We start from the raw sequence: 19,033 nt of genomic DNA, 5'->3' as shown, positions 1-19,033 counted from the left end.
GTTAACTTTTTACCTTCATGAACAGCAAAACTGTTAATTCCTGGCAATATTCCCTGACAGCACATAGTTTCCATATAAACTTGTGGGAGAGCTGGTAGATTTTGGCCTGTTTGAAAGGTCTTCTGCAACAGAACAAATTTATGGTTAGAAATATTTAGAATAGTTGTATGACTCTCAAATTAAGATTTCTATTACGGTTAACTAAAAGCAGAGGATTGGATTTGAATGCTCCAATCCACATATGTCCATAAGGTTATTTTTCATGATGAAATAGCTAGTTCTTACACCACATTCAATTTCACAAGTAATAAGATCTGATAGTTTGAAGAAAAATGTGTCAATTTGTTATTATATAAAATATTTTTCAATTTTCATAATTGTTTAATAAACTGCTCTCTACATACGAAGACAACAAAACAGGACTACAGCTGTAGTCCACTGTTTGTTCAATGATGAGGATCTTACAAGAACTACTTTTTGTGGAGTAAGACAAGAAAATGCCATTCCTACAGAATTACTTAAATAATGAGCACCACCTCTTTTTACCGTCTGGTTTAGAAGGATTTATTTTTGTAATATATCCTTTAAAGAGTGGGCTATTTAGTATTGACTGCTCTGAAGAGAGAAATTTATAATAGCTTGCTGACAGACCCAATTGATTATAAACTGAGCCAATGGAGTCCTTTTCCCTGAGCAGACTCATCATTTCCTAACGTGTTGAATAGTCTTCCTGAACTCTGCAGATGTTAGATAATACATATATATATAAATATTATATATTTATATATATAATGCAATATAATGTGTTATATTACATTATATATTATATATATATATTAATTGTATTTAAAAAGTTCAACTTTACTGAGCTGGGCTGTCAAAACCCATTTGGGAAGTGAGGCTTGACCCCTTTTAAGCTGAAAAGAATGTTCAATATCTTATTCTTCTTGTTCAACATGCTAATTGTTATATGACTGGGTTGTGGTTTTTTTTGTTTGTTTGTTTGTTTGTTTTGAAAGATTGGCCTACATCTTTATCACTCCATGTTAAAAAATGATGAAGTTACAAGTCTGTTTTGTGAAAGCCCTGATCCTTTCAGTGTGTGCTGACACATGGACAGTCATACTAGTGCAGATCTAACCATAGTGGTGTGAATTACAATGCCTTCAGCTGAAGGTTACCACCATTGTAGCTGAGATGCTGCTCACCATTTCTGTGAGTGTTCTAAACTCTCCCTGTGAGACACATTGTCTAAAATTCCTTTCAGATATGCTCTGCAATAAAGCTTTTGCACTGACAAGGACTTTGAGGGATCATCTTTCCTGTTGTGCTATGTCAGCCTTGAAGGTATTAACCCCAGTGAGGAGCAGTTTAGCTCTGATAATTTATTAGACTGCTCCATCCAGTTGTGCAAGTGGCCTAAAAGTGCATACTAAAGAGATCTTAACAAGAGAGCACTTGGGTGAGTTAGAAATAGGAAAATCTGAGATTTCTGATCCTCTGAAGTCACATATGGTCATCATGCAAGAAGTAATGGAAAATTTTATTTCCAAATATATATTGACACCTGGATGGTCTGGGCCAGTAGGACTTTGCTTGTGTCATGAAGAGCATGGCTGACATGTCTTCAAGATGTGCAGGGCTCTGTGTCTTTCATTAAGATAAAACTTCTAATGATTTTGCTAGGTAAAGTGACTTTGGGATCAAACTGTTTATTTCTTCAGTGGAAAAGAAGTCTCAGGGGAGTATGTAAAGAACATTTCTCTGATGAGGATTGAAATCCTGGAACACAGTGGGAATTTTGTCATCAATTCTAAAGAGATCAGGATTTCACCTAAGGAGTTTTTAAAAGACGGTAATCATACTGAGAAAGATCTTTTGTAGTTGCTTTTCTTAATGAATTCCTCATACTGACTGTGACCTTGGGATAATATGAACACAATAAATGTCAATGTTAATAAAAGTCTGCACTTTTTTCTTAATTTCTGCTACAGAGGAGAGCTTTAAGGACAGCCTCTGAAAAACTCAGGAATCGTTCCTCTTTTTCTACCAATGTTGTATACAACACTCCTGGAACTCGAGTAAACAGATACATCAGCCGTTTGATAGAGGCCCGGCAAACTGAGTCTGAGATGGCTGATTTGAACTTCATTACCCTGAAATATAAACAAATTGAGCGTGAAAATAAAGTAAGGGTTTTTTAAATTATTTTTACTGATTTCACTGACTGTGAGCCATCTAGCATTGTTTTGGTGTTTTTTTTTAGACAATATTTAAATTCTACTCACTATCTTTAAATAATCTGATGGATTATCTTTTAGCTAAGAAGGCCAAATTATCTTCACCTGCTATGGAAGCACTTGGAAGGGATAAAAAGAAAGATCAGTATCTTTCTACTCATCAAGCTCCTTATGCTGTCTTATGGTGATGTGGCTGCTTACTGATTCAGTGGCTATGGGAAGGCATTAATGGAAGGCAGGATGCTTCCCTCTGCATATGTAGCCTGATGTGGATTGATCAAATCCATCCTATAAAACAAAGAAATGCTTAAATCTCTGGGCAAGGTTATGACCTCATACCAGTATAACTGTGCTGAAAGTGGTGGATTTCCTCCAGAAGCACATAAATACATATAGAGGAAGAGCTATCAAAGTAGAACTGTTTGTTCCTACCTTGTATTTTTTTATTATTATTATTATTATTATAGTTTTGTTTCAAAAAACAGAAACATTTGGTTTATTTGTTTTAAAAAAAAAAAGCAAAAGTAATACAGTTTTGGATTAGTTTGGTGGTAACATTTAATTCATTTTTCCACTGCAAGTCACATCATAGTCTAAGATACCTTGTGAGTAGTATTTCAAGACAGACGTCTGTGTGCCCCATTGGACCCATTTTTTATTTTTTTAATGTCTTGAGCTTTATCTTTGATTTCAGGTTCCCATAGTGCTTTGTTATTTGATTTTGTTTGCTTTTGAAGTAAGAATTTTATTTTGCATATGGCAGGTGAAGTTTACTGAAGGAAGGGAATGTTTCAATTCAACTGTATGGTATCTTTTGGGAATATTTAGAACTTTAAAATTATCTTGCATATGTTTAGCTTTGCTCTTGATTGTTTGTTTGTTTTTTCCTTTAAATTGCAACACAAGGTTTAAAAAATGCAAAACTTCCTGGAAGTGACTTTTTATTTGTTTGTCTGTATTTTGTTAAATGCAATTAATGTGTTTTTCCAGGCTGCTCTGTATTTCACACTTGTATATGTTTCAAATTAGACATGAGGATAACTAGTATGACAGTAATATGTATATTTTATAATCTTGAACTAAATGCTGTAAACTCTGTTCCCTGAGAAAATACTGTAGCTTGCAAGATGCAGTATATTATTCCTATACTAGCATTACAGGGTTAGAGTATGTGGAATCTTGGCTTCGATTTCCTTTGATTTGAACTGGCATGTGTGTATCTCTACTGAACTGCTTGCTTTCTGAGGTTATAATCACATCCTAGTCAGGAGTGTTTTGGTGTAAATTTAGTGTTACTCTGTTTAACTGACAGAAGTGAATTCTAGCTTTTTATGGTGTATATAAGGTTGAAATTTTGATCTTTCTGACAAGACTTTTCTGTTGTAAGGAACTGTAGCTGGAATCAGGGACAATAATTGCTGAAAACTGAACTTAGTCTCCCAGTAGCACCTGCCTCCAGCCTACCCATCATTGTCCTATCCTGAGTGTTTGAGGTGACAATGTTCCTTGAAGGCAGCACCAATGAGTGGAGGAAGGATTTCCTCCTCCTGCTTCAAAATGACTGGCTCATTTTTGTACCAGAAAATAAACTTATGCTGGGTCTAATGCAGGTTTGACTAATTCCAGGTTGAAAACTAAACAGCTAGGCCAACAAACAACTGAAAGAAGGGTATCAAGCAAGATCTTGCGTAGACCTGCCTCATCCATTTTTTGTGAGAATTAAACAATGATTATTTGTATGTTTGCAAAGTGGGAAGAGACTTGTCCTATTTTAGGTTATAGCTCTTTCTTGCTGAGAATGGTTAAGTGTGGGTGGCAGAGTTTGTATAAAATGCTCACTGTCTTTGTTTCCTCCTTTTTCTAACAGTACCACCAGCTTCAGGATGAATACTTCACCAGTGCTGTAGTCCTCTCACTAATTCTAGCTGCCTTATTTGGCCTTGTCTACCTTTTAATAATACCACAGTAAGTTTCTGTCTTCTGCTATTATAATTCAAAGTTGAACATCTTCAAGCATCCTGCACAAAATCAAAACATTCATGTCTCTGGAAATGAAAATAAGCACCGAGGCCAGTAGCTTCTCAAACAGGAGATTGTCTGTTGGTCTTTCCTCAGACTAACTGTTATCTGTTTATCCAAATGATCCATGACATAGATTCATTGAATGGCTTGGGCTGGCAGGGACCTTGAAGTTCATCTAATTCCAGCCCCCCTGCCATGGGCAAGGACACCTACTGCTAGACCAGATTGCCCAGAGTCGGCCTTAAACTCTTCCTGGTATGGAGCATCCAAAATTTCAACGTCATTGCTATCTTATTTAAAACAATTTCTTCCCTGGTCTCTCTGCATTTTGATGTTTTATTTTATTTTGTTTTGTTTTCTTTGTTTGTGGAAAGATTTATTTGGAAGTTGAAAACACCAAAATCTGCTAAAGATTTTTTAATTTAAAGCATTTCTACACTGCAGACACAGATGTTACAGCAGCTTTTCTAAATTTGTGTTGGCTTTGAACTAGCTACTTCAAAATTTTTATGGAAACATTCTTACCTGAGTTGCAGTCTCGGCTGCACTAAGACAGATATAACCAAATATTGGGGGGGAGTTGGTAATTATTGTTAAGTGATATAATGTAATGATTAATTCAAGTTTTGCCAGTTCTACGTAAATGCTTATTAAAGAAAAAAATGATTAGATTTCATTTTCAAATCTACAAGTTATAAGTAGATGTAATTGTTTTCAAGTTATAAAAAATATTATTTTTATTTTTTTTCAGATGAGAATATCTAAACATTGAAAATAAGCTACACTCACTTTTACTAATTATTAGGATTTCAGTGGAAATAGAACTGGCCACAGAGTAATAGTTTTGAAAGTCCATTTTTAAATCCAATCTTTCCTTTTCACAAATCTCTAGTCAGAACAATACTTATACGGTTCTATTATTTCTAATTGAAAGTTTGAGAGTAATCTTTTTTACTTTGATAATAACCATCACCATATAATTTTTAATGTGATACCTGTCATCTGAAGAATTCAAAATCACTTACAAAAATCATGTAGTTTCCAGACTAACAACCTCTGTTGACTGACTGGAGCACAGCTGAAAACACTTTCACCTACTTCTGAAGTAAGGCCCAGCTGCATTACATAGCAATTTAAAGCAAAAATAGACAGAGCATTAGTGTCATTGAAAGTAGAATGAGTTTCCAAGAATCATGTGCTATGGTAGTTGCTAACATTTCCAAAAAGTAGGAATCACTTAAAAACAGATGGACAGATATTCAGCTTAAGCTCTCGTATAACAGATGCGGAAGCTCCAGACATAACTACTTGTGGTGGTTTTACTGTGCTAGGCAGCTGAACACCACAACTGCTCTCTCACTCCCCCTCCTTAGACGAGGAGGGGAAGAAGTAAAGGAAAGAACAACTCACAGGTTGAGATAAGGATAATTTAATTAAAGGGAAGGAAAAAAAATAATTATTAAGGAAAAATTATTATTAATTAAACAATTTAACTAAACAATTAACAATTTAACTAAAGGGGAAAAAAATAAAGGGGAAAAGGGAGGGGGAAAGGGAAAACTAAACAAAACAAGTAAAGGCTATGTGGAAGTGCAGAGGAAAGAAATTACTCTCTACTTCCCACAAATGAGCGATGCTTGACCACGTCCTAGAAGCAGGGCCTCAACGCACATAGCCGGTGTTCGGGAGGAGGACAGACGTTTTCACAACGAGAGCCCACCCCTCCCCTCTTCCTCCTTTTTCCACCTTTTATTGCTGAGTATGACATATGATATGGAATATCCCTTTGTTTGGTTTAGGTCAGCTGCCCTTGTGATGTTTCTTTTCTCACATTTTTGCCCACATTTCTGGGGGGTTAGAGAGAGTCCTGATGCTGTGCCAGCACTGCTCAGCAGCAGACACAACACTGGTGTGATACCATTGCTGTTTTAGCTACGAGTGCAGAGCACAGCACTGTATGGGCTGCTGCAGGGAAAGTTAACATCCCAGCCCAAGTCAGTACACTACTGCATGCCAGAAAAATGGACTGGTTCATCGCTGGACCAGTTAGAAAAGCCTCTTACTGAACAGTCTCAAATTCTCTCTTCCAGTGTGTCTGTGAGCAGTGGCTTTAGACAGCAGAACTACTAGTTTGGCCTGACTCTTTCCTTACTGTGACACTAATGCAACCATGAGCTAGACTAAAACTCTGGAAGTATCAGAAAATTTCTCCTCTCCACAAAACTTAGAACTCCAAGCTACTCAGTTGCCAAAAGTACTTGTAAATATGACTAGGAATGCAAAATCCAAGAGAAGACGTGTCGTGTGTTACTACAGTGGGATATGTGATAATAATGGTGTTTGACATGTATCACAGTATTCCAAGAAGGAAGTTCAAAATCTAAAGACAAGAAATTGTTGTAAGATAGTCGCTTGCTGCATAAAAACATAAATGCAATAGGCTTGACATTTTCACAATTTCTGTATTCATCTCAGCACAACAGCTAAGGACATAATTATATACCCAGTTGGGGTTGGTGGAAGAAAGTCTATGTTTCTGTTGACTTAAGCTGTTCAGTTATGGATGCACACATACAGCATAACCACTAAAAGCCCTGATTATGAACCTTGTTGATATCTTATGCTGGGTTGAATTATAAACAAAAACAAAAGCAAAAACAGCAGTGTAACCCTTTCTTACTGGTGCCAATCCAAATATCTGTCAGGGTCCCACTCAGCACTTCTTGTCTGTTGCTGCCTTGAAAGACATTGTTGCAGTCCCCTGCATCTTCTTCTTGCATATTACATCCTAAATCCATCTTGCATGTTATATCCTAAATACAAGACAGTTATCTTAAAATGTAGGGGAGCCTGCTATCTATTAATACTTGCATTCAGAATCCACATTATGACAGCATCTAGAGTTCTTTCTTGGTTCTGGATAAACATACTATGCCACAGCATTTTCCCTGTTTGTGTATTGATAAATTCTTACATAAATTCTTATATGTATTTCAAATCAAAACCAAATGTTGAGATGTTTTACAACAGAATTGTGCTCTTTTTCTTCTACTGTTAGAAGAAAACAACGTAAATTTTTCATGGTCAAGGGCAACATACATGTTGTTTTCACAAGACTAGAAACGAAGGTATGAAGACCATGTTATGTTGCCGTCATATGGCCTTGTTCCATGGCTGGCATGGGGCCGAGCTGCACTTGAACATAAATCAAAGCACCAGCTCTGGTGGATTAATTTTTGCTAGGTTGATCACATCTATAAAGTACTGTTCCAATAACACTGGCTTGCTGGAGGATGGAAGCTCTTGGCCTGTATCCCTCTTCTCATGAAGAACACACCTATTTCGAAAGACCAGAAGAAGGAAGATTAAGAATTATAAGACTTACTACAGCATCTTTGCAAAAGCTGAAATTTTTCTTACCATTGGAGAAAAAAATCAAAAGAAGGGAGTTGCTCTGTGTCAATAGAAGAAGGGAGTGCTGTCCGTTCTGATTTTATTTGACTTGTCCGTTCTGATTTTATTTGACTTGATAAGTAACAGACTTGACTGGCCTCTCATTTCAGAATCTTTGAGAAGGAGAGATTAGAAGGGAAAAGCACCAGGTAGCTGTTACACAGCTGCCAAGGCCAAGTAATTGGGTTGCACTCTCCACTTTCCATGTCATCCTGCATTAGTCTAAAATTAGGAAGCGTCTCTCCTGACACCCTGTAAGGGTGAATTTTTTAGATGATTTGATCTCCTTGCTGTGGTCAGAGTGGGTACTATGTACAGAAATGTTTACTGATTTCTCATCCTTGAGAAAAGTGTATTTCACTGTGAGTTTTTCCCTGCAATGGTTAGCTTTACAGTAAGGGAGAGGGAAGAGATCCTCCAGCACTCATCCAACACCATTTCAGAAGGACGCCTGTGCTGTTTGTTCTCATATCTACTACTAAGTTGGGTTGATTTACTCTTACTGTATTTTGGTTTTAGGAGTACCATAGTCCTTGTCCTCCTGGTGTTCTGCATATGCTTCCTAGTCGCTTGTATAATGTACCTACATGTGACACGAGTACAAGTAAGTGATTTAAGAATATTTTATCATTCCTTCTTTTACTGGCTATGCTTTGTTTGTGTTTTGGACTATGAAGCCATCAACACACACTTGATAGCATCAGAGTCTGAAATCTATGTGCTTTTCAAGCTCTTTGCTAAGTAACATATTAGGCACTCCAAATCATACAAAATGTTTCACTTGAATGTGGACCTTTATCCATGAGTAACTGGTGAAGCAGTATAGCATTCATTACCATTAATGCTATTTTTTTTGGTTTTCTTCTTCTTTGCTGCATCTTCCCTGAGCTCCTATCACTGGCTGAATCATTCCAGTGCCCAGATGAACGGCTGCTATCATCTGGCATTTTCTCTTTTCAGACAATGAAGCATGCTATTTTACCTTCCATTGCAATTAGTATCTAAATATAAAGTGCTGCTAACTTCCCCTGTGTTTTCAAAAGTTTTCTTGTCAAAGCATCAACCATTTTGATAACATACAATGTTTAGCACATGCAACCTTTGGCTTTTTCAAAACCTTTAGAAATTATTAATTCTCCTGCATTACATTTTCACAACAGTAATAATGAAGAAGGACATTTAGCTGTTGTAGACAAGAATAAGATCAGCCAGATCAGAATAAGGCATCTATAGACTAATTTTCTGATGAAATAAAATTTTAGTGGTTTAAACCATTTTTTAATACATTAATTAGGAGAGAACATACAGTTAATCAGCAGTAATTAACACACGCTAATTTTTTAGTTGAAAATATGCCCTTTGGCAGGAGGAAGGAAATTGTTTTCATGGAAACATAAATAGTATATTAGCAGAGTATCTGGTACAGAGCAGATTTTTATTTATAAACCTACACAATTTTATGGGAGTAATTTTGATGATCTCTTTTGTTTCATAAAGGCACAGTAGTCTAACACATGTTGTTCTGTGTATGAACAGTAGATGCAGATGAGTTTGTAGGAAATTGCTCCTCTTTATGTCATTTCCCTGGAACCAGCACAAACTTAAGGTTAGTTCCAGCAGTCCACAGGATTTGAACTTACTCCTGGTTCCTCTAGAGATCCAGTATTTTACGGGACCAAATCCAGCATTAGAAAAATAAAAATATATAAAAATTCTGAATATAACAGTTTGAAATTTTGTGGAGAAGTTTTGTCTCATATAATGAATAAAAGTTAGCTAATATACTATGTATAATGAATATAGAATTATGAACTGGGCACTCTGTGTAAATTGGTGTTCTGGCATTTATTTGCTATTTTACATTGGACAAGTAACTCAACTTCCTCATGCTTCAGCATCTCACTCATAAAATCATTATAATAATGTTGAACTATACTGGTTACCTAGTATTTAGGAGACCTGACAGTACATCTTTAGTTAATAAAAATCCCACAAATAAAACAAAGAAAATGAAACCCAAAATGCTTTATTGTGATGAAAGAGCAAATATCAAAATGACCAAAAGTCAGAAATATAAAGCTTTTATGTGACAGTCAGAGCTTTCATTCAGACATCTTACACATTACCTTTTAAAGTTTTATTTTCCTTTTTAACCCAGTAGCCTATCATGTCAACAATTATATATAACACACACACAAAAAAAAAAGTCTATGCAATGGGTCAGGACCCACTGATTTTGAATCTGCGTTTTGCTTTGTCATTACTAACCGTGCAGCATTATCTTCAGACTATGGGAATTCCCAGCATTTTATTATTACTGTTTTGACCACTGTAAGTGATTCCATTGCAAACTGAATTAATGATATATATATTTATATATTTCTTTTATATGAAATCTTTATAAAGGTATTTTATTTGTGTGAATAAAAATACACTTCTTGCCTCAGGTATGCATAGATTTTGATTGAGATGGGTGGACAACTTGATGGGTAAACAGTCTGGATGATCAGATTCAGAGTAGTGGTTAACAGGTCACACTCTACCTCGAAAGCAGTAATAAGTGGAGTACCACAGTGGTCTATACTGGGACTTGTTCTGTTTAAAATTTTTATCAACAAGTTAGAGAAGGACATGGAGTATTCTCATGTTGAGTTTGAAGGTGACACCAAAGTGGACGGAACAGCCAAAACACAGGCAGGGCAACCATTAAGAGGTACCTGGATAGACTGTAGGAATGGGCTGACAGGAGGAACCTTATGAGATCCAGTGTGGACAAATGCAAAATCCAGCCGCCTTAGAAGGAAAAAATTCCTGCAATGAGACAGTCTGTTGACTGACCAGCTCTCTATAAATGGTCCTTGAATTCATGGCAGACAGCAAGCTGCCTATGAGCTAGCAGTACACCCTGGTAGTAAAGGCAGCCAACAGTACCCTCAGTTATATGAACAGTAGGTCATGCAAAGTGATTCTCTCTCCTCCTCAGCACTCAGTAGACCACTTCTAGAATACAGCATCCACATATGGGCCTCCTGAGGTCCCTTCCAACCTAAATTAGATGATAATAATGAATGAATGCAGAAATAGTCTATCTTTTCTTCCATCTTGTAATTTTTGACATTGCTATATCCCCTTGAGACCCAGCTTTTCAATGTGAGATTTTTACAGTTCAAGATTTTTGTTCTGCAATAAGATCATTATTTTATTAAAGGTGATATACCAGAATATTTTACTGATGCTGATTAAAACTGTATTAAGGTGTGACTAATTAACTCAACCCCATCCTATTCTTATACAAATTTACTATTTATATTACATCAAATGTTCCCCATTTATGCTTATGTGTGCTGAATCCACACCAAAGCCAACATGTACTCTCAGATCTCACAGGGTTTTTATTTTTTCTGTAATCATTGTATTCTCATGTTTTGCAGCCCAAATGAAGTTGATTCATCCATAACCGTATCAGACTTTGAATTCTGTGTTCACACATACAGAGGAAATATCTCTCCATACGTAAAAGGAAGGCAAAGCATTTCAATACATAATTTCTGTTGTGCCGAGGCCACAGAATCTCCTCTGTGGGTACTACAGTGCCTACTGGAAACTATGCTTTTGCTGTTGGTGATGAGTTGAACATCTTTAATTCAGGAACTGTGACTTTCATTCAAAAATTATGTTTTTGCTTGTTTCATTTGATCTTAAGCCAAATCCAGTCTCAGCCCACTCCTTTTAAGGGGCACAGAATTGTTCCCACTCTTTAAATTTGATTCTTTCATACAGTTGATTTTTACCCCTTGAAGTCATTGGAGGAGGTCCCATGGTCTGAAATAAGTATTGTGGATCCCCTAGATAATAGATGTCTCAAATGTTCTCAGTGCAAAGGGAAAAGAAGGAAAGCATCTTTTGCTGAAAACAAAGTGGATCTCTATATGTGGTGGTTTCACACTGAGGGCTATCCAAGCTCCACCACACCAATCTTTCACTCCCTCTCCTCAAAAAAAAACAGGGTGAGAAAACATGATGAAAAAAAAGCTCAAGGGTTGAGATAAGGACAAGGAGATCCCTCACCAATTACCGTCACAGGCAAAACAGACTCAGTATGGGGAGAATAACATTATTTATTGCCTATTGCTAGTAAGAAACTAAAAGTAAACTGAAAACACCTTCCACTGCTATCCATACTCTTCTACTTCCTCCCCCTGAGCAGCACAGGTGAACAGGGAATGGGGGCTGTGGTCAGTCCATAATGCTTCATCATCTGCCACTCTCTACTGGTCAGTCTCTGCCTCTGTTCCAATGTGGGGTCCTTCCCATGGCATACAGTCCTTCCCAAACTGATCCTATATGGGCTTCTCACAGGCTGCAGTTCTTCAAGAACTGCTCCAATATGGGTCTATGCCACAGGGTGCAGTCCTTCAGGAATGGACTGCTTAGGGTCCCCATGGACTGCATCTCCTGCAAGACCACCTGCTCCTGCTCCTCCATGGGCTGCAGTTCTGGCCCAAAGTCTGCTCCTGAGTGGAATCTCCAGGGGCTGCAGCTTCCTTCAGGCTGTATCCACCTGCTCCAGCATGGGGTCCTCCACGGGCTGCAGCATGGAGATCTGCTCTGCTGTAGTACACCACAGGCAGCAGTTGGACAGCCTACTCCACCATGGGCTTCTGCAGGGTCTGCTGGGGAACTTGTACTCTGGCAACTGAAGCAACTCCTTACCTCCTTGTTCACTGACCTTGGTGTCTGCAGGGTTGTTTTTCACTCCTCTCTCCCATCTGCTGTTGCACAGCAGGTTGTTTTTTGTTTTTTGTTTTTTGTTTTTTTTTTTTCTCTTTCTTAAATCTGCTCTCACAGAGGTGCAACCAATGTCATGCATTGGCTCAGAGCTGGCCACAGCGGTAGGTCCCTTTCGGAGCTGGCTGGAACTGGCTCTTATCTAACGTGAGGCAGCTTCTGGACTCTTCTCACAGAGGCCACTACTCCTCCCCGCCCATCAAATACCTTGCCACATAAGCCCAATAGGGCTGGAACAAGCCTAAGTACTACACCCTAACAAACTTGTTGTTTCTCTCTCACTTTTTGTCACTCATTTCATGTATGCTCCACAGCAGTGAACACTTCATACTTCAGTGTTGGAATCGGGGTAAAAATGGAGATGAGCAAGAGATTCACAAGACGCCATTCCACTAGACATTTTTGTTCTCTACTGCTCTTTCTGCTCTGACAAATTCAGTATTTTAAATGTGTCCTTATAATTAAAACTACCCTGGCATTTAATGTGACTATTATAGTAGAAGACACAAATATCACTGAAAGATTCCATGCTACCACAGTATGTTCTCTTGAATCACTATTTGTAGCTGATAATTTACAAGGCAAAATGTGTTTTGGGTATATTCCCCATGGGAACAAAGTCAAATGCCATCATAGATTATTGTTTGCATTAGGAGCAGGCAGCCTACTAACCTTTCAAAGAGTTTTAATTATAATGAGAAATAATATATCGTAATAATAATTTCAAATGTATTACACCCAAATGCAATTATCATTAAAACACATATACACAATTATAACTGCATGCTTGTTTCATAATTTACGCTGCCGGAAAAATTCTCATACCACTTTGTTCACTGTAAAAAGTCTACTAAACAATAACAACCCCATGTTTTAATTTTTTTTTTTTAATGATTATCTATAAATCTTTTTTTCTCTTCCTTAGTGTTTTCCAGGGTGCCTGACAATACAAATTCGTACCATTTTGTGTATTTTTATTGTGATATTAATATACTCTGTGGCTCAAGGATGTGTGGTGAGTATTTAAATCAAATATTGCCTAATTTAATATTCTGTTTAAGAATAACCTGTTACAGATACCATTAAACACATACCATGTTACGGTGTGGTGGACTCCTACTTTTTTGATTATTCATGCACACAGAGCATGTTTCTTCAAAATTAAAGACCTTTGCCATAATTTGAACTCTGCTGATTATATGATCCACTGAAGCTTCTCCTGTATGATACAAATTTGCTCAATACTTCAGAAAATTGAGCTTCTTTTACAGCTAGTTCTACATGGTGGACTTGAATGTCAGATGGGATTTAAATTTACACCTAAGTATTTGGCATTTAGTTGCCTTGTTGAATTCCCAGCACTCAATTTTACCATTTTGGCTGCTAATGCTTGGGGGTACCCAAGCAAAAGAATCCACACAAAAATAGCATGCTAAACACAAATGGAAATGATGAGGAGGTAGATGTCTCAAATCCTTCCTCTCTCTGGGATTTAGGCAATGTGTTCTAAGCAGTAGGAAGACAGTGATTTCATAATTCACAGTACTGACTGAGATGTCACATCCCTTATTTTATATGTTTTTTTTTTGTTTGGTTGGTTTTTTTTTTCACTTTTCCCTGGACCTCCCCTGAGAAAATCTATCAGTTTGATCCCCAATGAACTGAATAGGCAGAGGATCCCTTGTTTTGATCCAATTTCGTGAGAGGTACCAAGATTTCCTGATGTTCAGACATTTCTGGGAATTCTAACATCAACTGTGTGAATAAAAGCACACAGACATTTATGAGACTCCTAATGTGCCTATAAGCCTGAAGAGATGTGCAGTGCCTGTAGGCTAGCTAGCATCTCAGCAAGACATCTGTATGTCTGACTTTTGGATTTAGAAGAATATTATATCAGCTGGAACCTTTGTAAATCAGCCCCAATACACCTGATACTTAGTTTGACCAAGTGAAACCATTGCCATTTTTACCGCTTACAGATGGTGAAAATGAAATGCAGAGCTCGTAACACCTAGAGCAGCCTCAAACATCAGTAGAGGAAGACAGATTAGAATTTAGTTCTGGCCTCCAAGAAGGGTCATCCAATTACAACTTACAAAAGGTCATGAATATAGCTTTATCCTTTATTGAAGCAGAAAGAGCCTGTAACCACTGAAATGCTTAGGAGAAGTGTTTAATGAGTAGAAACCATTAGTTCCTGCAAAATAATGCCTCCAGAATTCTCAGCTAGCAGAGAAGCTAGGTGTTGAGATTTCACTTAGTTATGGAGCACATAATGTTTTCCTGGAAGGATTGCACATCATGTACAAAGTCCTCATGCAAGTCTGTGTTTTCAGATGACTGTAGTAGCCTTTTCAAGAAGGTCATCAAACAAAATCACAGTGAATCGATTTTTCACCTCAGTCTCTATAATTTCATAATGTTAACCATTATGGGTTTAACTCACATTTTATCTGTTATGTCTCATCTTTCTGAATTACTACAACCCCCTGTAAAATATATTGCTTAGTAACTTTTCAGATTGTCAGTTATTTTACAACATGCTATAAAATTTCATTGTGAGTGGTCAGGATGAAATAAAAGGGTCTAATAACACACTTCAAAAGAGAAGCTTAAGTACAGGGCAAGGCAGTGACTGTTAAAATCAGTATCACACTACAGTCCCACTCTGCCTGTTTATGTTAACTCTAATCCTCTACCTTAGTAAGGGATGAATGTTGGAGTGCAGTTAAGTCTGGAGCTCTAGGTAGTTGCACTGTTTACCAGCAATCCCTCCCTTCCTTGTCTGAAAGAGATCTGTCTATGACATTGCCTTTGGAAGAATCTGATTAAACTTCCTCATGTTTACCATGGGAAATGCACCAAAACTTTTTTTTTTTTCCCCAGCCAAGAGAGGAAATAGAGCTCCTCAGATAACTGAAATGGTATGGATAAATAAAGACAAGATGTTGTATTTGAATCATATGTGATAGCAAAATTAGCTCGGAGGTGGAAAAAATATATTATTCATTCTTAGCTTTTCAATCAGAGATTAAAATATCTTTTATTTTATATTTGATTAATTTAGATTGATAAAGGTTACATAGTTTATAAACAAACACATTTATTTCTGGGTTGTGTGCAAGAGCATTTCTAACCCAAATAACCACATACAAGGTTTACTGAAGTTCATAAGCTTTTCAGGTATATGTTGGCTTGAGAATCTCTTGGTTTTGAGCACTGAGAGGGAAACTATTCAGCTAGTCCCTGACTTCAATTAGTTGGCCCTGCTGGCATCTAATGAACAAAGCATGTCTCCCACCTAAAACTGAATAAAGCGTTCAAGGAAAAGGAGGGAGATTTTATTATAGCATTGAGATGGCTGGGAACTCCATATCAATTTCTTCCCATTTATAAATGAACTACTGTCAGTCCCCACAGCAGCTGCATTTCTGTTTATTTCACATTTAACTTACTTTCTTCCTTTTCCCTTCTCCTATCTTTTCTAGGTTGGCTGCATGCCTTGGATTTGGAATACCAATTCCAGCAGTTCAATAGTTATAATTTCTCCTGGTGGAACAAATAAAACGATGAATGAACTTCCATGTGACACAGCCCACTATGCTTTCCTTTCCTGTGTAGTGGGGACTCTTACCTTGGCAATATTTCTACGTGTATCTTCCTTGCCAAAAATGATTCTCCTGCTTTTTGTTACAATTTTGTACATAGTTATTCTGGAACTCAGTGGTTACAGAAAAGCAGTGGGGTAGGTATCCTGCAAAGTTAAAGCAATGCACATTTCTGTATAGATAGTCATTACATTTACTATTCATTTGTGAATTGTGCTCTAGCATTCAATGCTGCTTAAGGCCTTATACTCTGTAGAACATGAGAAATATTTAAGCCATCCTTTCCCCAGCAACTGTAGGATCTAGTAATACTAATCATCAGTATATAAGCTGGGAACTAGCAATTGTTGCCCTATTATTCTGAAGTTTTATCCTACCATATCTCAGCTGATTATGCTGCTGTATAATTGTAGTATGAAACAGAAAAAAAAAAAACTCATAAAAACTTCACTTTCATATTTCAGCAGCCCTCAACCAATTCCACCTTCATTTAAGCTTTTGAATTTTGAGGGTTTTTGTATTTCCTAAATAAAATTATGCACACATATTACGATAATGTATATCATAAAGTCCTGAAGAAGTTGAATGTTGGTGTGATGCAGTCATAGTACTGTCATGTAGCACCCTGCCAGTATAAGCCTTTTCAGAAAAGGCTAGTGATTAGGCAATACCCACAGGTCCAAAACTAAAGATCTGATATTAAATATATAGATTATTTGCTATTAGAAAACCTGGAATAATCCATTTACTTTCCTTTTATTTTTAAGGGGTGGCTCCTTTTATATGCGTGGCTATGAACCAATACTAGCTATTTTGCTATTTTCTTGTGCTTTGGCACTGCATTCCAGACAGGTGGACTTGAAGCTACGTCTGGACTACCTCTGGGCTGTGCAGGTAAGTCATAGGATTTCTAGTACTCATGTACATGAAATTATGTCTGACTTTATGAAACTGCTTACAAGTACTTTCAGAAAAATTAATAGAACTAAGACACTCAAAATCTTTCATGTCTGTTGGGGTTTACAGAGAAAAGCTATTGCAACCTTCTTTCCAGAGTTGTATAAAATTCACTTGCTTTGGAGAAGTGATTTTTTGTTTGTAATTGTTCTAAAACAGCATATCATTAGTGAAGTAACGTAATTATATCTAAGGTACATTATGAATGCACGTTAGATTTCAAACATGGGAAATTTACTGTTACCAGTATAAACTTGAGATAAAGAAAATAAATCCTTGTTTACTTGTTTTTATTACTATTATCTAAATAAATTTATTTAGATACCCCTCTGGGGCTTTTTTTTTTTTTTTTTTGAAAATACATTTCTTAACTATCATATTCACAGGAAAAACTATAGAAATTATATTAGCCGTAAGCAGGAGTGTCAGGAAAAGTCTACTTCCCCTCACTCCCCAGCACTCCTATGCCTACCTCCAACGTGTGTCACACTGATCCCTGAAGGAAAGAGGAAGTTGAAGAAGATGTAAGTTTGGTGCGATGGAATTTGGAAGTTGCCATTATGATAGATCTTACACTTTTACACTCCTGTATTTCATACAGGTTACAACCTGTTCACACCTACATGCTATTAACTATGTTAATTGTCATAGGTGACTCCCTTCTGAGAGGAACCGAGGACCCCATATGTCAGCCAGACCCTAACCATAAGGAAGTCTGCTGCCTCCCTGGGGCCTGGGTCAGGGCCATTACCAGGACACTTCCTGGCCTGGTTTTCTAGCCCTCCGATTATTATCCATTACTGATGATTCAGGGTGGCAGCAATGAAATCATTGAGAGAAGCCTGAAGGCTATCTAAAGGGACTTCAGGGGACTGGTGTGGTTAGTAGATGGAACAGGAGTACAGGTGGTGTTTTCCTCTATCCCTTCAGTGGCAAGGAGGGATACTGACAGGACCCAGCTGATAAATACATGGCTGAGAGGCTGGTGCCATCACAGGAATTTGTGGGTTTTTTTGACCATGGGATGGTTTACTCAGCACCTGGCCTGATGGCTGCAGATGGGTCCGACCTGTCTCAAAGAGGGAAATGTATCCTAGCCCAGGAGCTGGCAGGGCTCATTGAGAGGGCTTTAAACAAGGTATGAAGGGGGATGGGGATGAAATAAGGCTCAGTAGAGATGAGCATGGGGGAGCAGCGTGAAGGTTGTGGGTGAGGGCAATGGCGCAACTGAAGTGCATCTACACTAATGCTCACAGCAAGCGCAACAAACAGAAGGAGCTGGAAGCCATTGTGCGGCAGGGAAACTGCAACTTAGTTGCTGTCCCTGAAACATGGTGGGACTATTGCAACAATGGGATTGCTGCAATGGATGGCTATAAACTCTTCAGAAGGGACAGGCAACTGAGAGACAACACTAAGCTGGGGGGAAGTGTTGATCTGCCAGAGGGTAGGAAGGCCCTGCAGAGGGACCTGGACAGGCTGCATCAATGGGCAGAGGCCAGTGAGATGAGGTTCAACATGGCTAAGTGGCGGGTCCTGCACTTTGATCACAACAACCCCATGCAGCACTACAGACTTGGGGCAGAGTGGCTGGAAAGCTATGCAGAGGAAAAGGATCTAGGTGTGCTGGTTGACGCTTGCCTGAACATGAGCCAGCAGTGTGCCCAGGTGGCCAAAAAGGCCAACAGCATCCTGGCTTGCATCAGGAATAGCATAGCCAGCAGGACCAGGGAGGTGATCGTCCCCTTGTACTCTGCTCTGGTGAGGCCGCACCTCCAGTACTGTGTTCAGTTTTGGGCCCCTCACTACAGGAAAGACATTAAGACCCTGGAGTGTGTCCAGAGAAGGGCTGTGAAGCTGCTGAAGGGCCTGGAACACAAGTCCTATGAGGAGCGCCTGAGGGGACTGGGGTTGTTTAGTCTGGACAAGAGGAGGCTCAGAGGAAACCTTATTGCTCTCTAC

At 38.1% G+C, this 19,033-nt stretch overlaps 1 protein-coding gene across 1 annotated transcript in view; it reads left to right on the top strand.

Annotated features, from left to right (window-relative positions):
• The window catches only part of ADCY1 (adenylate cyclase 1), a 168,706-nt gene that overhangs the window by 130,552 nt on the left and 19,121 nt on the right, over window positions 1-19,033 (top strand). Inside the window, exons 9-14 of the mRNA XM_013197492.3 lie at window positions 1,995-2,189; window positions 4,108-4,205; window positions 8,235-8,319; window positions 13,429-13,518; window positions 15,995-16,251; window positions 16,882-17,008. Of these exons, the coding sequence (XP_013052946.2) occupies window positions 1,995-2,189; window positions 4,108-4,205; window positions 8,235-8,319; window positions 13,429-13,518; window positions 15,995-16,251; window positions 16,882-17,008 (852 nt within the window). The remainder of the gene's footprint in view (window positions 1-1,994; window positions 2,190-4,107; window positions 4,206-8,234; window positions 8,320-13,428; window positions 13,519-15,994; window positions 16,252-16,881; window positions 17,009-19,033) is intronic.

The sequence above is a fragment of the Anser cygnoides genome, chromosome 2, assembly GCF_040182565.1.
Source record: "Anser cygnoides isolate HZ-2024a breed goose chromosome 2, Taihu_goose_T2T_genome, whole genome shotgun sequence".
NCBI classification, from domain to species: Eukaryota; Metazoa; Chordata; class Aves; order Anseriformes; family Anatidae; genus Anser; species Anser cygnoides.
Note: the sequence above shows the minus strand (reverse complement) of the source record. Positions and strands in the feature narration are given on the sequence as shown.